The sequence below is a fragment of the Lepisosteus platostomus genome, chromosome 3 (genome assembly GCF_059453375.1).
Source record: "Lepisosteus platostomus isolate fLepPlt1 chromosome 3, fLepPlt1.hap1, whole genome shotgun sequence".
In the NCBI taxonomy this organism is placed as follows: Eukaryota; Metazoa; Chordata; class Actinopteri; order Semionotiformes; family Lepisosteidae; genus Lepisosteus; species Lepisosteus platostomus.
Window position 1 is genome coordinate 21,405,420 of NC_142613.1, and position 21,579 is coordinate 21,426,998.

Below are 21,579 nucleotides of genomic sequence, written 5' to 3' on the forward strand. Positions count from 1 at the left end.
GCAGACAGACTGAGCTGTTTATATCAGTCTTTTGAAAATGTCAGAAGTTTCTGTCCTGAACAAAGTGACTTACTCCGCTTGAAGTATCGATCATCGCAGAGTGAGGTGTTCAAACTAGGTGGTGCATTATTCATAAGTCTAGAATGCATGTCGCTTAATTTTTAAAATGACTTGAAAAACATGTTAAGGAACCCCAATATATTATTACAACAGTAATAAACTACTCAGGGACAGGAAATATGTATGTATCCAAGACAACTAAAAACCTGGCAATATAAATCTTGGCTTCTTTAAATGGGACAAATGACAAGCCCACAAGTTTCAGATCATTTTTCAGCAGCACTGTCCAGTACTAAATTTAGTACCCTCAGGTAGGATGTGTGTTTCCATTTGTGAGGTACTTTCACTGCCTGGTCATGATATGAAGCATCGGGTAAATGAAAATAAAAAAAAAACTGCAACTATTTATCTGTTTGGTGTAGCAATATTCTGCAGACATGTCTGTGGAAGAGCACTTTGAAAAACTATTAACTGAAAGCAATAACCAAGCCATTTCTACCGCACCAACTATTATAGTCCAAGATAAGGATTCTCACACAGCCAACCAACAATATTTTAGAATGCACTTGTTACTCTTATTTATGCATTGTTATTTGCATGTATACCATAATAGAGATCCATCCATTTTCTAACCACTTTATCCAATACAGTGTTGTGGGGGAGCCAGAGCATCAGGCATAAAGTAGGATACACCCTGCACATACTGCAAAGACACAGACACCACTCCAATTTTCATAGGAGCCAATTAACCAACTAATATGTTTGTGAACTGTGGGAGAATCCAGCAAAAACCCACATGAACAAGGGGAGGACATGCAAACTCCACACAGATAGCACCCCAGGTGCAGAATTTAACCCGGGGCCCCAGCCCTATGAGGCAGCAATTAATGTAACTGCACAATAAAAAGTAATTCTGCTGTGGCCAGATGTTTAACACAATAAACGCCTAAAGCATAGGAGATTAACTGACACGTACTGGAAATGCTTTCTAACCCGCTTTGACCCTCTGGCAGGTGTGTGCTTCCACTTGTGCAGTTTCTAGAATTTTAAAATCTTATCAGGATAAGAAAGAATTTTGCTGATTGGTAAGGATAAATATGGACTAGACGTACAGTAGCTCCAGTAGCCAGAAGTTTTCAAAACTCTTCCTTTGGGATGTCTAACTTTAGCATCTTACTTTTTTTCTTTAACTTTTCTTTTGACTAGTCCATTGTAGTGCTTTGCTGCCTATCCTGCAAGACCAAGGTTATGTAAACAGTACAGGATGTGAAATGGTTTCTCTGTGAAAAGACATAAAATACTGTGCAAGCAACACAGACTTGCATCACAGTGACGTCGGACAGTGTTTTATAAATAACAGGTAATGCATTTCAGTCCTTATATTTTTGGTCTTTCATTAATTCTTAACACTGTAAAATAAAAAGGATTTTTTATTGTCATCTTCCAGATTGAATGGTTATCTTTAAATAAGAAACCATCAAAAAAAATGAATGACTTCTCTAGCGGTGAATTTCATGTGCTCAGTTAGTGATGGTGCTTTTGTGATAGATGAGACACAAAGTGGAAAAGAGTGGCAGACTATCATGCAGTATTACCTTTGGGCAAAATGTTAAATCTTTGGAAGAGCCACATATTACACTGAAAAGCATATTATCACTTATTTGAGATTTTATCATATCCTCAGATGAAACCTAATTTGGGAGAAATAAAATGGTGTGCTTGGATGAAAAATTCCTATCTCTATATTTATATTGTTTTATTATTTTTAAATACAGATGCAAAAGATTTTGTTCCATGGTTAAGTTTTAAAATCAACTTTGAAGGTGAATTACAAAATTCTTCATTTCAGGAAGAGAATACAAAGAATACCTTCCCTCAAACACATATATATCTTTCTCCAAAAAACACAAATTGCAAATTGGTAGCTGAGGGACCAAGAACTCCCTAACAACACTACTTAAAACATAATTAAAGCCTATAATTCTTAAATATAATGCTTCCATTAATTCTAAAATATTAAAAGGAAAAAAGCAAGTAATCAAAAGTACCATAATATTTGTCACAGTTTGATGATTTTACACAAAAATAGTTAAGATGAAAAGTTTCTCTTTATTTTTTGGGACCTTTTGAAAAGTCTCTGATACCCCTGACTTAAATAATTTTCTTTCACAACTCTTTTACCATAAGGGCAGATCACATCTCTCTCTGTGCAAAGAATTCACCTTTTAACAACTGAAAATTATATAAAAAAAAAAACTTTTGAGGAACTTTATTGGGATGCCTCCAAAATCAAATCAATTTTGAACTGTACCGACCAGGACCTATTATTACTGTACTAATTTTACAAAGTGATGATAAATTTATTGTTCTAAATAACTTGTCGTTCTCAATAAAGAATGTCTTGTCTGTTATCTAGAAAGACACAACTCAGGGGACTCCAATTCTATGGCCTTTTTCCTTACACATTTTACCATTACACTTAAAATGGTCACCACACTATAAACAGGTAGTTTTGTTCTCAAAAGAGTAGAGTAGAGAGACCAGAATAAATGCTAATCTCAGTGGGGTATCAGATTGCTTAAAGGAAAGGAACCTCTAAAATCTAGCTGAGGAGACTATGATTGACATTTGTTTAAAGAACTCACAATCCTGAAAGACAATAGCAAAGGCAAGCCCAGGGATGACTTTTCAGTATGCAAAACAAAAGATCTGGAACAAACTATAGAGTGATGTGGTTAAAGTTAATAAACTGGACAAGCGGGTTTTGTTAACTATTAACAATCAATGAGCTACTATATACTGTATGGATCGTTTGTACAACCGCTGTCTGCAACCTCATTTCATGTAATTGAAAACTTTGTTAATTCAAATAAATTAAATCTTGTGTTGTGTTTTCTTTCTATTACTATTACCTATTACTTGTTCCTTTGCAGCCTACGCGTGCTGACGAAATATTTTCTCTGTATTATCAACCGAGTATGAAGCTGCGTTGCCAGTCACTGATTTTTGTCAGACTCTTTTCTGTCAACTTAAAGAGAAATAACAGCATTTTTCAAGTGCTTTTAACACAGTTCACAATATTCTACTCTATTAACCTATTACAGGTGGAAGAGTTCAACAATGCAACTTCTCAGTGCAAAAGAGCCAGCTGCAGCAGGCTAAGTGCTGACGGATGATTAATTGCATGGATCACTAAAATGCCAATGGGTCCACCATTAGCTGCATGAATGAATTAGTAAGGAAATGTATGCTTCTATACTTAGCTTTTACGTGCAATATTATGCTACAGCACAGTGGGGGCAAGTAAAAGAAAAAAAACATTATTATAATTAACAGTGATATCTTCACATTAATGCACACATTACATTTCTCATCTTTTTAGACTTGGTGACTCTATATATTCATCGGGACCAGGTTAACAGGGAACACAGAAGAGCACTTCAGTTCATTTATGGAAAGTGGAATCAAGGCATATGTTTTCTCCTTTCTAGAAAAAAAGGCAACATACTTTTTAAATGCAATCAGTATTTGGTCTGAAACTGCTCGAACTGGCTGCTTTGAGGTAACTGTAAATTAACTAAGGTTTTGCTCCCCTTTTTGGTTAATGTACTGCCCCAGGTTTCAGCAGATGGTGAAAATCCTGACAAGTCATCAGTTATTATTGCCCCTACTCACACTGTTTCAGCATCATGCAGTAGCTGTACTGCAACATTAAAAGTAATGAACTAGGCTAATAACCCTTTCCTCTGTTTTATTGTACCATACGTACAACAGAAATACAGAGAACAAACTACCAAGATGCATGTTCTACAAAATGCCCGTTACCAACTGACTTTTTATTTTTACGAGACATTTTTGTAAAATGTTGAGAGAAGCGTAATAAAGCTAGCTAAATTGAGAAAAGCAAGGTATCAGAGAACATGAACTCTTTTATAGGTATGTCTTTAAATGGAGATACCCAACAGGTCATGAAGACCATGGACATTTAACAATTCTTGAGTATAAAAGAGAAAGTCCACTGACAGAAGATAAATCATACTGACTCAGCATTAGTCACAACTCTCACTTCTTAGGCAGTACAGAACATTAAGAAACTTCAGACAGACAAGATTACTTTCACTTAACTACTTCCTATCCAGACTCTTCTTCAGTATAAGTCAAAGTCTTCAATATAACCCATTTAAGTTCCTCTAATACTAGTTTGCTGAGCTTTTTCACACTCCAAAAAGAAATACAGAAGGCTAGAACATTACTTACTATATTTTCCCATTTACATTTCTACATTGCACTTTTGTAATTTAAAAGGGAAAAATCTGAAAGAGACTAAAGAGGAACAAGGTGAGGATGGCACCTGTCACTGTGTACTCTGACCTGTAGCTGTTACCTATTACTGTGGGCTCAATAAACAGAGATCTGTCTCTTCATATAAAAAATAAAATACAGAGGGTGATTTTATATATACTGTAAGTACAATGGTAACTCAAGAAAAATGTATAGCTTGATTTCTGTGAATGTAGTTTCCTCATTTAATGATTCTCTTCTCTTTGACAAGCAGACTCCCTTGTGTCTACACCATTTCACAACAGACAAAGGGACAACTGGTTTACTGACACAGGCCTGTCACCTAGTTTACTACATTTGTGAGAGACAAATTGAGTAATTTATTTTGTAACAAGTTCATTTGTAACCGGTTTAGCAAAACTGAGGTGATACTTCATTTTGTTTTTATGATTGCATTGTTTTCCAAACACCTTTCAGACTGTATATTCAAAAACACTTAGGCACTTAAATTTCAACTGTGCTCTATTCTATAATTACTAGACTTGGGTTATGACTGTGATCTGCTCTCTGGCCTTGTCAGTATTGTCATAGGATCCTCAGATCCATTATCTACTAAGCACCAAATGGGCTAGATAGACCGAATGGCTTCTCTTCTAATTTTTTAACCATTCTTAAAAACAAAAGAATATTTTTAATAGTGAACAGATAGGACAAGGGGCTACCTCAGATTTACTGGTCAGAACACAAATGTCTTTGTGAGGTTCTTTACTAAATTATAAATCTTGATTAGAATGAGAATACGACTAAGTGATTTGTTCTCAAAAACTTTGTCTGAACAATTAAGGACTACTGTAATCCAGGAAAATGCCAAAACCTTGAGCTTAGTCTAAGTAATTTACAGCATATAAAGTAAAACAAAGAGCTAGTAGTAATGGTAGATGTTAAAGTCAATGCCTGGCACTTGGAAAATGTTGATGATGGCAAAACAGGATCCTTGTCCTTGAAAGTAAGATCGTCAGGAGCTAACAGGCATGTCTGACGTGTTTCTTCCATTTGTGAAATTATCTGTGATATGTTTGGCAAAGTTTTTAGAATTTATATTTTAGGCAATATTTAAACAAATACCAAAAACCATTTAAATGATTAGTTTAATGTGACCCTCTCAACTACAGTTTAAGCAAACTGCATTACAAAGCTGGCCCTGAGCCTCCTCAGAAGGCACACTTTTCACCTCACTGATTTTCGATCACAGACTTCAGGATGCTACGCCAATATTTTATCCACTCATTTAGGTTAGCTTAAATATTTGCCAGCTGCATACATAATGAATATGATACAGGCGCTGTTAAAAATACTTGAAAATGAAACACCTCTCCAAGACTTATACAAAATGGGAAACAATTTTATCTGCACCAAAATATAAATATTTGAGAATATAAGAAAGTACATGTGAGAGGTGGCCACTTGGCCCATCAACACTGTAGCCTGTTTTATAGCACATTACAATATAGTCTCATTAGCTCTTAGGGTCTTTAAAAACTCGCAATTTTAACAAGGTTAGAATATGTTAAAAATAACTGATTATCTTTATTTACTTCATGTGCTGTCTGTATTGTATGCATTTGTTGTTTTAAAAAATTGGAATAGTCAAATATTAGAATTAGAAAGACAATAAGACTAAAGCAAATAACATGATATAATTAGATTTCCAAAAAGCTTTTGTTAAAATCCTTTATCAAAGGTTACTTCTCAAATAAAAACCAAAGAAAGACAACGTGATCATATCAGCTGAGTGCTGGTAAATATACAGGAAACAGAGCAATTTCTTAATGGGCATAGTCTTTGATGGGGAAGATATAAGCAGTGCAAAACCACAGTGATCTATTGTAGGCCCATTTCTCTTCATGATCTACACTATATCAATAGATTTAGATTCTAGTGTAATTAAACAATTTAAATTATATGATGGAAAGATACAGGGAGTGGCAAACACACAGACTCATTGGCAGCATCAGGGACCATACCAAAAACCATATTATAGACTAAAAAACAATTCAAAGATGTGCAAAAAGAATGATTTCTAATCTCAGGTGATTGTTATATATTTCATATACTGCATACAGTATGTGTACAGATTAAAGGATATAGGTTGTATGACTTTAGAACAATGGGGATTGAAAAGAGATACTGTACCATCCAGGTCTAAAATCTTAGAGGATATACTGTAGTTGGGTTCAACCCAGAGACTATTTCACCCACAGCAGTTTTCCAGGACATGGGGTTCATAATAGGAAATTAAATGGGAATTTATTAAGGTTAGAGAATAGGAAACAAACTTTATGTGTTTGGAACAGGCTTCTCAGACAGGGATTCTATCATCCTTCTATTTTCTTAAAGTGAGAATTTTGAGTCCATATTCTTACCATTAAGTCAATGTGTTCCAGGTGGGTATTGCACTTTGCCATGGGTTTCTCATCTCCCCTCCTGTTTGAAATTTTCATGAACAAGAAATCAAGGTACAGCTGAGTATGGATTGATACTGGTTAATAGACTTGGTGATTCCTGCTGTTCACAGATGACACTGCCCTTCTTGCTCCATCTGACTATGATCTCTGATCCATAATGTTTCTCTGCCTAGTGTGAAGCAGATGGGACGAGAGTCAGCACTTCTAATCTGAGACCATTGTTCCTCCCCAGGAAAATGAAATAGATTTCTCTCTCCAGGTGAGCGGGGAGACCTTAATGGAATAGTTTAAATAGGCATCAGTATCTTGTTCTTGAGTGCTAGTGATACTGCGTGAGGTCAGCCAGTGGAGTGGTGTGGCATTGGCAGTGATATGGGTGCTGTGCTGGTCCTTCTCCAAAGTGCAAGCTGAGATCTTAGATAAAGCTTTCAATTTACAGTTTGACCTACAACCCATTCACCTGTGGACATGGATGCGTGGTAATGGAGGGCTAAGATGAAAAGACTGTGAGTACAACTGGAGAAAATTAGGTTTCTTCACAGACCTGTTGGGCATAATCTCTGGAAGAAGCTCAGCTATCCAGGAGCTCCTTAGAGTACAGTCACTACTCCTATGGATCGAGATGAGTCAGTTTAAATGGTTTGGGCTTAGGATGCCCCTCAGGAGGTTTCCTTTGGAGGTTTACTAAGCACATTACACTGGACAGAGACCAGAACACACAGGAGGGACAATATCTCTCAGATATTATATTATACATATAGGAAATATGTTCACAAGTGAGTCAGAAATTGTTAAAAATATCAATGCTGCCACACTGCTTTCAGGAAAATATCAAATTAAAACTCCTTGTGATGTTTTTAAATAAAAGAAACAAAAACGTCTCACTACAGTCTACTAAAAACATGTGTAGAACAGTACAAATTGCAAAAGATAAATAAAATACTTCAGAGAATTATTTATATATGCATATTATATTCTTGCTCTTTAGTATTATTACAGTAGCACTAAATGTTACATTCAGTAGTTGCTATAGTAATCCATAACCTTCTATGTGCTTTCTTTCAAATCTGGATACTTATATTAGGCTATTAAACTAGTATTAGTAGGATATTAGACTAGTATTATCTGCACTAGTTTAATGTAACTTGTTTAGTGTAATGTTTAATAAATATATATATTATGCTTTTTATTTGAATGTATGCATGTTGGCAACAAGTTGCACATGACTACATTACACAATTCCCAAGTACTGTACCAGGATCAAAACTTTGAGCTAATTGTATTCTTCAGCGCTGATTAAACTAAAATAAAAAGACAGACTAACATAAGAACTGATAAATCAGTGATCTTGACCATGAAATGGGTTTCTGCAATGCTTTTGTTGTAAAGGCACATGATTTTTTTAGGATTTCCAGATGACGTCATGGGAAATCAGACTAGTTTTAAACACCAAATAGTGTCTCAAAAACAAGTCTACCTGTCTCCTGAAACTCATTTCCACATCATAGCTCATGAAAAAGGGGATGTTGGCCTTAAAATGGAAGAGTAATATCAGTGTCAACAATGCAACTTTTTAGAAACTTGGCAAGTCCCAGGGGTTTGGGAGTATGGCAACTTATTCAAGATCACCCAATCACAGTAGCACTCGACCAGTTGTGCTCTGCCTTTTGGGGGACCAAGATCATAGAGTAGTTTGGCAATAATAAGCAGTAGCCTAGACTCAAACCGGTGGGTGGATCGCAAAGTGGTTTAAGGAACTGTGTTGCTGTTAAAGATTGATCGCTGAAAAATGAATCATTTAATTATCTGTTTATCTGTAGTTTTTCTTTTCTGTAATAACATGACACAGGTAACGTAAGTAGATCTTTTCTAGTACCCTAGTACTAGTAAGACAATTTCTTGACAAAAAAAATGAGTAGGACTGAAAGAACATCATATAAGAAACTATCACTTAATCTTGAGGGTAAACTGAAATTAAACCAACAAGAAAAATGCATGTATTATTTATATTATTTTACTTGATTCATATTATTTTTACAGATTTTATCAACAAATCCCCAGCATGCTCCTTAATCAATTATTTATCTAGACATTTAATGTTGATTTAATAAATGCATTAAAGTATTGCAATGTTTGAATGGTTTTCTTTACATACAGTATAGTAGTTAACTTACAGTTTACAGTTTACAACTTACAGAGTTTTATTTTGAGGTTTTAGAACAGTTTCTAAGGATTAACATTAAGCTTTGTCATGTATTCTGGTAAACAATATTTGTAACAGCATGCACTTTGATGTGTACTTAAGGGCAGCGGGCTCACTGTACTTATGTGCCTGTACACAATTATGTACAGTGAGGCAAAATTAAAAAAAAAAAACATTCAGAGAACACAGGCTGGAACAATGGAAATCTGTGAAACATTCAATCTTTTAGACCTTGAAGGGAGTTTGTGTCTTCAGGGGCAGTTTATAAAATGCTTCCAGGCGGTTATCAGTGCTTTCAAAAGTAAAAGGGAAAGGGAGCTTGATATAATTTAACCTCCCTTCACCAGCCAAATAGAAATAAATCACCTTCTGCCAGATTTAACTTTAGTAAACCAAATCACATATCCAAATGAGGATGAAATACATTTCACACAACATGTCTCATGCACCAATGACGTTCTATTGCACAGTAAGGCTTGGAAAACAAAATCAGCAGCCAACGCACACAATGGGCAGAAAAAGGAAGCATCGGTGTATAGTGCCAAACCTACCAAAAACACAAAGAATGTGATGAAGAGAGTCAGTAACTTGGAACGCAGGTTTGTGGGAAGTGACTATGCCATTTCATCTTTTAGAATGGTGGGTGGAAAGTTCTGTGCTTTGTTTTCTGACCTTCACTACACTTCTGAATGAGCTAATCATCATAAATAAAACTCAAGAATTTATGTGGTAGAGAAGCAGTCTAAAGTACTTAGCTAATCTAAATTGTTATACTGACCCATCAAAGACAAAGCTTTTTTAAACCTGTAGCTGCATCAGCCTGGAGCCTGATCTTATAATTAATAATAATAATAATAATAATAATAATAATAATTGCTTACACTTATATAGCGCTTTTCTGGACACTCCACTCAAAGCGCTTTACAGGTAATAGGGACTCCCCTCCACCACCACCACCACCAATGTGCAGCATCCACCTGGATGATGCAACGGCAGCCATAATGCGCCAGAACGCTCACCACACACAAGCTATCAGTGGGGAGGAGAGCAGAGTAATGAAACCAATTCATAGATAGGGATTATTAGGAGGCCATGATTGGTAAGGGCCAATGGGAAATTTGGCCAGGACGCCGGGGTTACACCCCTACTCTTTTCGAGAAACGCCCTGGGATTTTTAATGACCACAGAGAGTCAGGACATCAGTTATTTATTCAAAAATTAAACAAATCTGTATATTTTAATGTGAGAGAACAAATCAGTGGTTAGAGTCCACAGAGAGCTTCAATACTAAGCCCAGGGTTAGTGGTTCACAGTGCCATTTGATAAAAAGTAGGCCAAGTAATTACACATTTTCTTCCCTAATCACACTGAGTGAACAGCACTCTAGTGTTGAGGAAGACTTATTGTGAATTGGGGCTCTTCATTGCTAACAGAAGATACATTGACTTATCTTCTGTGATTCTGGCATTTACCGCAGTAGATGTAATATCATTTTAGATCAGGTAAGTGTATAAAGCAATGAAAACTAACAAGTTAAAATGAAAATTTAAAATGATAAAACCTCTTGATTAATTATTGTTGAATTATTATACAAAAATACTGTCATGTCATAGCGTGCCCATTATTTAAGCAACAACACTCAACAAACTGTATTAAAACTGTATTTTAAAGCTTCTACTTTGACACACATACATTTGAGTCCCAAAAGATTGGAAACAACATGACTTTTACCATGAATCTACATCTATGGCATTCAGCAATCTAAGGTAAGGGCAAAAATTATACATAAGGGAAAATCAGTTTAGTTGCTGAAAATAAAAAATGACACTATATTGCTTATTCACTGTTTTGAATTCAAGTAGGTATTTTACTGCTACAGGCATGCTAAATGTGAAAAGTGGGGAACCCTATATTTTCCAAGTGTTTTTAAATTGCAGTTACCTTTTGTTTTTATAATGGAATTCAATACTTTGTGACTGCTAACATTCAGACCACTACATTTTATCTTTTTTTCTGGAAGGTAGTTTTAAGTATATCCAAAATGTATGTAAGATACAATTTATATAATTTGGATCTGCACATAAACCATAACAGATTTACAAATCAAACAATGACACTAACGTTAAACTGTAAAGCAATACAAACTCCTTCATCTGTGGTTGATTTATTATTAGAATTTGATCAATTTTATCACATTGAACATCTGATAAACCCAGTTTAACTATGCATTTCTATTTCACAAAGGAAGGACCTTCACTTATTAAAACAAAACTTTTAACAGTTGTAAACAGTCCTAGTTCATGGTAATGTGGCTCCAGGCAACTAAAACATACTCTGCTGTAATTTTAATATTTAGAACATTTATTGACATTACTTAACACAGAAAGGAAAATGAAACAACACAAGACAAACACAGTACAATACAATTCAGCTCCAAGTAAAAAGTTTTCTAAATCATCTATTGTTCTGGGACGTGACTGGATGCAAAAATCTTTTCTGGCAAGGATGCCACTCTTCACTCTTATATACACACACAACCCACATAAAACTGCACATACTGTATTCCAAACAATTACTTAATTACACTTTAGTCAATATTGGTGATTCATAAATAATGAATATAAATGAATTCTATTTATACTTTTAAACCAGTTATGAATCTGTTTTGGCGGTCCCTAGTGGAAGTTCAATGGTCATTACATCCCTTTGACCAAGGGACTCTGCCACAGACTGTTCTCACTCTATATACATTACTGTTTTCATTGCAGCTCTGCCAATGTTAGTGGGCAGTTTATTCCAACCCAAGTGAAAACAAAAATATCAAATTACATAAGAATATGCCAAAAAGCATATTGCATTTGGGCATTTTTCAAATACTGACCTCAACTGCTCTTTACTTACTATTTCAAAAATGTTTGTAGCGTTCATTAATAACTGCAACCCTAAATCCCTATATTTTGCAAAGCATTTAGTGAGAAAAAAAATCTTTACACTTATAAAGTCCTTTATAGGACACTCTACTCGCTATAGCGCTATACAGGTAATGTAGACTCCCACCAATGTGCAGCACCCACCTGGACAGCACATAGTGCACCAGTACGCTCACCACACATCAATTGAGCACTTGAATGATAAATCCTTCAAGTTCTCACAAGCACAAATGAATCACAAATAAGAAACTTTAAAAGTCATACAAAACATAGGCTACACAAACTATCTCGTAAGATAAATGTGTCAGTTCGAGTCTTTGTCTTTATGCAATACTGAAGAACAAATTGGTTTTGCATGCCTTCACCTTCTAAATATAAAATGTACAAACAAAACAAAGCAGCCAATCAAGTATGGAAGTACTTTTGAGATGCGCTTTAATGACACGAGAAGATATTTGGGATATTGCAGAGGAATTTTATTTTACCTGTCAAATACGTGAGAAACAGTAGTCAAGAGTCTGGAGAGAGCATTCTAATTTAATTGTCATGAGTAGACAGTGAGACTTTTTAAAACCTTTTCTATACAGTTATTCCAGAATACCAATTCAGCAATTGTCTGACCAAGGATTCAGCTTTTGTCTCGACACATACAAATAAGTAAATAAGTTGACTTTTAAATCAGTGAACACCCAACATTAACCATCTGTGATAGAGCGATGGGGCAGAAATTGTACCAAGAGTTTAATATGGAGTTTGTTCAAAGGAAGGCTTCCTCACCTCACAGGAATTTGCCTTTGTAAAAGCATTACTAGATTAGCATGAAACCCAAACCTAATGGAATGTCAAAATTCCTCACCTGTGGTGCTAAAAATGTTTAGTATTGCACTCTAAAGGCATCCGGTGATGTCTTTAGAAATTGCATATTATAATGACAAAATAGACCTGAGAAAACACAAATGGCTAAAAAATGCAGAATATCAGATGAAAACCTCTCATTGTGTTTCACTTTTATTCATGAGTGTTATAACCCTAACGTGTTATTTCTGAAACATACGTCATATGAGGAGATTAGCGCAGCACATGCTCACCCAGAGGCTGCTTGCTAAGCAGCCAGTGATGCCCATGAACAATGCAAAGCTTTAAGAACAGCTTAGAGTATTGTACTCTACCATCAAGCAAGCTGTTGCTTCTTACTCTGCTTACATAAACTAAAATGTATAATAACTGTATAAAGCTCTGTTGTCAAATTCCCACATTGTAAAGCCCTTAGCATATTTATATGTTCTGCATGTTGATGGAAAATGTTGAAAAATACACTGTGGGGATCCAGTGCTTTTATATTGACAGAAATGTTATCACTCTGCGTTCTATGGACCCTCAGAGAAGCATTGCCTCCAAATATTGTGCATTTAGTCTATTGTGACTATGCTACTGATTAAAATAACTCCAGAAACACGTGGGTATTTTCAATATGGAAAGACTGAACCAATAAAACAATGGTACATTACTTGAATCTTTGATAACCCAGGTTTGTCAATTGTTTGATTTTCCCCAAAGAGTTTATTTTCGGAAACGGAGATAAAATGAAGGCTTGATCACGCATATGTCACCAGTCGCTATGCTTCACTTCACTGCCATCTGCCGTCAGAACACAGTGAATGCGCCATTCTTTCTGGGGCTAGACTATCTGCCATGTACGGTAGCTGCCAACAAACAGGAATGAGTCTATTCCATAAGGAAACAGTGCAAAACCTAATAACGCAGCATTCCTGCTGTGCATATTACAGATTGCAACAGAAACTGAATTGATTTTTAAAAAGGCAAAATATAAAATTAGCATTTGTTACCAAATCAACATTAGTGTCTTGTATTCTGGAAATCCACAGGTATAACATGAAATCAGTAAACCATTCACAGCTGTTTAGGGGTGTTTTGGTTCTGTACATTATTTTTATAGGAATATTTAATGTTCTTTTTCTTTGGCATGTCGACTACAACAAACATTCACAAATGCTGGTGCACAAAAACAATGAAACATGTTGGCATTTTACTTAAGAAAATATTAACCAACGGGCCTAAGATTGAGCTGAATTTGCAGTGTGAAATGAAGATGACAAGATGAGACTGTCATTTGCAGGCTTTGGTCTAACTATGCAAAATGAGAATTATGGTGATTCTGGGAATCGGCAGAGCATCAGTGGCATAAATGCTATCTTACCAGCTGTAATTATTTGTACTTTCCAGGGATGTTTTGCCATCAGCCTCTGGTAAGATCTCCACAAGCCAGCCATTATTCCTGTTCTGGGAGAAGACGGACAGACACTGGTCACTAAATAGTACGTTGGCTACATTTGGAATATCAACAGCAATTCTGCTTTGCTCTTTTTGTACTAAAGTTACATTAAAAACCCCTCTGAGAAGGTACATTGTCAAAATTTTAAAAAAGACTAGCGACCAATATTCTTTAATTCATTAAAGAAATACCAGCACAATGCATGAGGACTGCATTGTAAATTCTGTGATACCAAATTTGTTCTTGCACAGCTTTTAAAAGGTATTAAAGCAGCACATGTAGAATGGCTTTTAGTCGGCGTGTTACTACATTAATTAATTCTTGAAGTGAGAGAATTAAAGCATATTTGTCAAACTTAGTTCCTCGATCTCCTGGGTTTTGCTCCATCTGTACTCTTACTCACTGAGAATAACTGATCCTGGACTTTCATCTCACATACCTGTAGACCTTTTTAACCTCTTTCTACACTCAGTCTTCCTCACATCCATTTTCTAACCGCTTTATCCGATACAGAGTTGTTGGAGAACCTGAGCCTATTGCTGCAAGCAAAGGGCACAAGACAGAATACAGGAATCCAGTCCATCACAGGGCAGACACACAGATACAAACACAGACACACACTCACACTAGGGCCAATGTTCCCTGAAGCCACCTAACCTATCAGTATGTTTTTGGACTGTGGGAGGAAAATGGGGAGAATATACAATATAGCATCCCAGGTCCAGAACTGAACCCAGGACCCTAGCTCTGTGAAGGAGCAATTCTGACCTCTGCTCCACCATGTTGCCCTACGAGCAATTTTGATTTTCAATAACATTCTGCAGCAGGTTTGTTTTTGTGAAAAAAATAACCAGAATAATTCCTCATCAGTTGACTTACTGAATTGTTGCTGCCTTACTTTTGGCTAAACAACTTTCAATTGACCATTATGTGATGAAAAGACAAGTAGGAAAGACACTGATAAAACACTCAATTATTTACTTCCGTATAACTGAACGAGGGTAGGTTACGAACTCGGAATTGTGTTCTGTGAGGAAACTAATTACTAAACCCACTCTTAATGGCCGAAAACAAAATTTCACAATTAAAGTGAGATCCGCTAGAGTAACCTAATTAAACTCAGCTCAGATGGAAAAAAAATCCATAAGACACAGGGTTCCCACAGCACTAGAGTAGAGAACCACTTATTAGAGGAAATGAACTCTGTACAACTAAAATAAAAAGAGCGCACAATGCAGCTGCATTTGAGAGTGTAAAAAAAGATTTTGAAAGGCCATGTTTGTCATACAGTATAAATCAGAAAATTGGAAAGAGGGAGATTAACATAGTGGGAGAGGAGGGGGTATCACCACCTTCCTGATGTGATATGACAAGTAACTACAGGCAATAACACGACAACAGATATAGGTAAGTCTGACTCAAATACAGTCCCAACGTAGGAGAGATCGGGGAGGAATTTAGAGAGAAAGTTCCACTACTCTTTTGTTATACAGTATATTTATGTGGAAAGCTAATGGTAAGCAAGGGTCTCATCAGCCAGACAATTTGAGACAGGAGAGGTTTTTACGAGTTACCTCTAAATTACATTGTTGGTTTATTTAAAGGTTCCACTGATCAGATGGTCAGAGCAACTGATCCCAATTACTGAAGTCTTGCAAAGACTTTGTGGAAATGAAGGCGATATATGAATTGACAGAGCCCAACCTGGTCTGACTGGAGGTGTCTGGTTGATCTAGGGCCAGCTGGCAGCCCCAGTTAGACACCAACTGAACGTGCAGGGAGGTAGAGAGCCATTTGCTTGAAAAAAAGCTCTGCCATTAGACTGAGTCCCTTTTTCCCTGTTAGTTTGTCCCAGAACACCATTCACACACTGTAAATGCTAACAGACCATGTGTACTACATTCTGACTCAGTCACAGTTACAGCAGAAACATAATTTGACAGTTTAAGGGCAACATGCATTAGAAATTTCCTTCTTAGACCCTGGGTTGCATTCAGTTACATACTGTAGAATAGTAGTTCCCAACCTTTATCCCATTGAGCACTGGCCTTTTGCCACTATTTTTCTCCAGTCAATTTCTCAAACAGACTACCTCATTTAACTTTTCTACTTGGAGCTTATTTTAAATTGCCATTTAGCACTTTTACCACATAATGAGATATGTGTTTAGTAATAATCCTGTACCAATTTCTGCGTTTCACGGTCTTCTTTCGGGTGTGTGTTGTCTGAAATGTAGCCAATTTGACCTCCGTGAAAGGGAATAAAATTGTTTCAAAGTGTTTGATACATTTTTATTTCCTTCTGTCTGTTCAGTATAATTTGACCATTAAGATTGGGAAATAAGGATAAGCAGTTGAAGAGAAGCTGCTTAAAAGTTCTGCATGCTGAAGCTGTTAGAAATAGTACCTTTGAAGAAGGGTATTTCAGACATTCAGGACTGAGTACAAAACAACAAGTGACCTAAAAGTCTAAACAAGCAATCAATGACAGTTACTAATTACTGGAGATTAGAGCTGGGATGGAACAAAAAACAGCAGACATAGTGGTCTCTTAAGGCTGAGGTGGGGAACAACTAATTTAGAATGTCACAGTTAGAAACATGTAACTGCTATTTCATCGACAAGATGCTGAAAGACACTCAGAAACATAAATGCTTTGTGGGACAGAAAATGGGGACTGCAAGTGGCTGGCAAAATCAAGTGACTTGCAAATGAACCTTCAGAATGAATAAAAACCCATTGGGAAGACTGTACAGTAGGACCTTGCATGTCAGCACGGTGCAATTCCTTGTGGCCTTCAGATTTGTATTCCAGTTTGGCATGTTATTGATCTAATTGGATAAATATTAAATAACAGATCCTTTAAGCAAGTGGGGGCAGTGAATGGGAAGTTATCACTTGTACCTATTGCTACTGCCTTGCCACCACCCAGGAACTGAAATACACGTTAAGGTACTTTTCCTACATACAGTAAGTAAATTCTGAACATTATGTAAATCCAATAACGTCACTTAAAGAGTCCAGTTTGTTGGATATTACCAACAGCAACGTCCAAAGAATACACATACGACAGATGAACAATTAAAATTTTTAAGACACACAAAATGTAATCATGGAGAACTTTCAAATGTTTTTTGGGGCTGTTTACTTAAAATATATTAGGTATATATACCCAACATTTTATGCTCCAGCTCAGAAAAAAAAAACAACCAAAAAGGCTTATCATTACTACCTTAACCCCTGATAAAAACTTCAGACAGGCCACTGCCACTTTTCGTAAATACATTTATTCCTGCATTCCGCTCTTAAAAATAGCGATTATTTGCCTACTGGAGCCAAGAAGTATTTAGTCAATTTAATCTTATCGCATAAATTCGTAGTTGTAGGCAGGAAAATTCATAGACAATGTCTCGGATATCTGAGAACACGAAAATAAATGCATGTGATCGGAGAGTACTTCTGCACTTAGTTTAATTTATAACATGTGGTCCACCTCCGGCGTTCGAGTAAAACTCGACTAACAAATATTTTAGAAAATACAATTCTTAAAACAATTTGCTTATACTACCATGTTTGTTTCGGAAAATTTAGTTTTTTAAACATATTGTACATGTACTAGAAGGCCATATGCTTTTGCATTTTTCAAAAACTAAAAGTTTAGTTGAACTGTTTCAACTGTTTAACCTTCATTACTACAGTTTGGTCTTCGGCTTCGGTACAAGAGATAAATAACTCTTACATGTTTCCTTTTCCAAACACCTACATTCTACAGAACACCAATAAGTTAATAGGAATTTTGAATCGAAGCATCATCATCTACGTTTTTAATATATGTACAATGTTTCCTTTCCATTTACTATAACCTTTACCGCTGAACTTCAAAGCTTTAGCATTTAAACGATAGCAGCCCTGCCGTTTCCGCGTCTCGCTTAGCAATAATTTAGCATACTAAATCTTAAACTGTTACTCAATGCAACAAAACATACTTCCAATACAGATTATAAGATGCAAATACCACAATGATGAATTCAAATTTGAAACATGCCTGTTAATGTTATCCAAGAATCTGGAAATGCAACAAAGACGTCACTTCCAGAATAAATGAAACCATTGGCCGACCTTTTGTAATCGACGCTTAGTATCTGTCGCCCTCTAGTGGGGGATAAAGTCAAAATGGTTGCATCACAGAATGCTTCGTATTGTCTGCGTACATTGTAATTGAAACGCGTTGAATTATTTCTAATGAATCTCCATTTGTTTCCTGAGACCTGCGCTACAACCATGACTAAAGCTTATATCCAATAGTTCATTTCATTGCACCCTCTTATCTAAGGTACCCAAAAAAGCAGTATTTGGGTGTTGGACCTCTGTTCTGTGTGTAAAATTTCATCTGGGACACCAAAAGTGAAGGAAAATATGTGAAATATTGAACTATTTTACTGCTTCCTGTATTACACAGTGAATGTTCTGTATTCCGTGATTTCGTTGTCTTGGAGAGGATTATATTCTGAAAATCCTTTTTATTTTATTTTACTTGAAGCATAAAAAGCTTAAAAATGGAAGTGGGTATTTTCTACTTGGACTAAGGCAAGGTAACAGTACCGATACTAATTAGCCTGACCAATTACAGAAAAGAATTTTGCGAAATACAGAGATGTGGAAAAATGATTTCTACTGCTGTTGTCAACATGCAAATGACTTTAATTTCACCTGTCAGATGTCCAAATTAATACGTTTTTAAAGAAGTACCTGTTGGTAGTCTTTCAGTGTCATCAGTTCAGATGCTAATTATTCCATCAGACTATTTTCTCTCTGCTTCTTCAGGGTCAAAGGGGAGCTGAAGCCTAACCCGGCAAGCAAGGAGAAAAGGCAGGGAACATTCTGGACTGTGTGGCAAGGCACATACAGACACAAACATACACACCAGGTCCAATTTTGCCAGAACCAACTAACCAACTAGAACGTCTTGGCTATAGAAGGAAACCAGAAAACCTGGCAAGAACCCACATAAACTCCACACAGATTAGCTTCCCATGTCCTGAATTGAACCCAGGTACACAACACTGTGAAGCAGAAATACCAACGAGCGTGCTGCCATGCTAATTATTCACGCTTTTTAGTTCAAGAATTTAGTGTGGAGGAATCTTGATTAAATGAGCAACATGGTTCCCACCCACACATTTCTTTTCTGCTTCTTCCAATTCCGGGTCACAGGAGAAGGACTGGATTTTAATCCGAACATTGCCAACTGCTGTATATCTTCTTTGAAACTAAACTGTAACTAGAAACATCGATGGCCTCATACCTATAAAAAGTATATGCTTACGCTTAACATATTTGTTTCCTGATGTTAAAAACATCTTTGTTATTCTGATAGTCATATGCAGACTGCTGACTGTCAACAAATTATAAGGGACAGAAGGAAAAAGGGAGGCAGAAAGCACTCCAACAGCCTTTTTAATCGAAGGATGAGGGCATACATTGAAGTCGCCATTGAATTCTGGTTTTCGCTAGACTTGTTTGTATCTGACTATAAAGGAAAACTACAGTAGCTACAGGAACTGGGGGCGAGAAAAATGTTTACTCTCAGTGCTGCTGTATGGTGCCTGAGTTTCAGCTGAAATAAAGGTCTGATGCTTCATCTCTGCAGCCTGGACTCTTATTCTATTAATAATTTAAGGTACCTTTAGTCACAGTGATGTGAAAAAGAAAGTACACCCTCTTATGTTTCTATAATTTTGCATGTTAAGATATATTTGACCTTTACCTACACCTCACCAAGTCCTAACAGTAGAGAAATCTAACCTCATGTAATAGATAACACACACAAACTTTACTTTTCTATTATTTAAAAAATTATGCAACATTCAGAAGCCTTGTGTGAAAAAGTAAGTGCACCCCAACTGCTTCCATATCAGTTAGGAAGGTAATTAGAATCAGGTGCTGCTAACAAGTGCACAAGTATCTTAAGGAAGTGCTTCCACCCGTATATAAAATCAGAAACTTTGTCAGTTTGGTCTGGAGCATTCAGATTTTCGGTAACACATCATACCTAGGTTGAAATACATCAATTCTCCAAAAAGAACAGTGTTGTATGGCTTAGGTTTGCAAAACAGCACCTGAATGAACCACACGACTTTTGGAACGATGTCCTCTGGACAGATGAGACCAAAATGGAGTTGTTTGGCCGTAATGCAAAATGACATGTTTAGCAAAAACCAAATACTGTGTATCGCCACAAGAACCTTATACCAGCCGTCAAGCATGGTGGTGGAGGGGTATTGGTTTGGATCTGCTTTGCAGCTGCAGGACCTTGAAGCCTCACAGTCATTGAGTCCAGCATGAACTCCTCTCCATATCAGCACATTCTAGAAGAGACCATCTGTTCAACAGCTAAAGCTTAACTGATAGCGGATCATGCAACAGGGGTAATGATCCAAAATACACCAGTGAATCTATGGCTGAAAAATAATAGGATTTTGGAATGGCCAACTCAAAGTCCAGCCCTCAAACCAACAGAGATGCTGTGGTGGGACTTGAAGAGAGCTGTGCATAAACAAATGTCCTTAAACATCACCAAGCTGAAGCAGTTTTGTAAGTTGGAGTTGGCCAGAATTCCTCCCCGGCAGTGTGAGAGTCTGATAAACTCTTACAGGAAATGTTAACTTCAAGTTTTCACTGCTAAAGGTTTTTTTTGTTAGATAAATAAAGACAAAGTAAAATCTGTGTTCACTCTTTGTCACATGAGGTTAGATTTATCCACTGTTAGGCCTTGGTGAAGACTAGGTGAAGGTATGATCTGTCAGATATGTCTTAATATGTAAAACCCCAGAATCTTAAGAGGGTGTACTTTCTTTTTCACATCACTGTACGTAATTTTAACTGTCAGCAGTCTACATTTTTTATACATATTATTTATATATAGACTGCTGATGGTTACAAATTCTGAGTGCCTTCCATCCCCTTTTTTCTCATATTTTGTAACTGTCAGCAGTCCACATATTATTTATACCAGAATTAGAAAGACATGTTTTGAACAATAGGGAAAAAATAAAACGTCAAGTGTAAGCAACATTTATAGGTATGTATGTGGTCATCAAGGCTTCCAGTTCCAGTTAGGTTACAAAAAAGATATAGGCCTATTAGCAATGTTAAGATTACAAGTACTGTATGTTATACAAAAGATAAAATCCAATTCTTCCAAGGGGGTGCCAGAGCCCATCTAAACAAGGCAGAGTACACTCTGAATGGGACATCACAACATCGCAAGACTGACAGACACAAATGCAATGTAGTTTCCTTGATTAAAAAAAACACTTTTAGTTACATTGTTTAATTTCATTATTAA

General features: G+C 36.3%; 1 protein-coding gene across 2 annotated transcripts in view; it reads right to left on the bottom strand.

Annotated features, from left to right (window-relative positions):
- Window positions 1-18,376, bottom strand: part of mpv17 (mitochondrial inner membrane protein MPV17) — a 45,319-nt gene extending 26,943 nt beyond the window's left edge. The window contains exons 1-2 of one of the 2 annotated variants that reach the window (XM_088624935.1): window positions 18,277-18,376; window positions 14,158-14,240 (exon numbers count right to left, since the gene is read on the bottom strand). In XM_088624935.1, coding sequence (XP_088481061.1) covers window positions 14,158-14,230 — 73 coding nt within the window. In that variant the 5' untranslated portion in view covers window positions 14,231-14,240; window positions 18,277-18,376. The remainder of the gene's footprint in view (window positions 1-14,157; window positions 14,241-18,276) is intronic. The other variant, XM_088624936.1, reaches the window with a different exon arrangement.
- Between the last annotated feature and the right edge of the window lie 3,203 nt (window positions 18,377-21,579).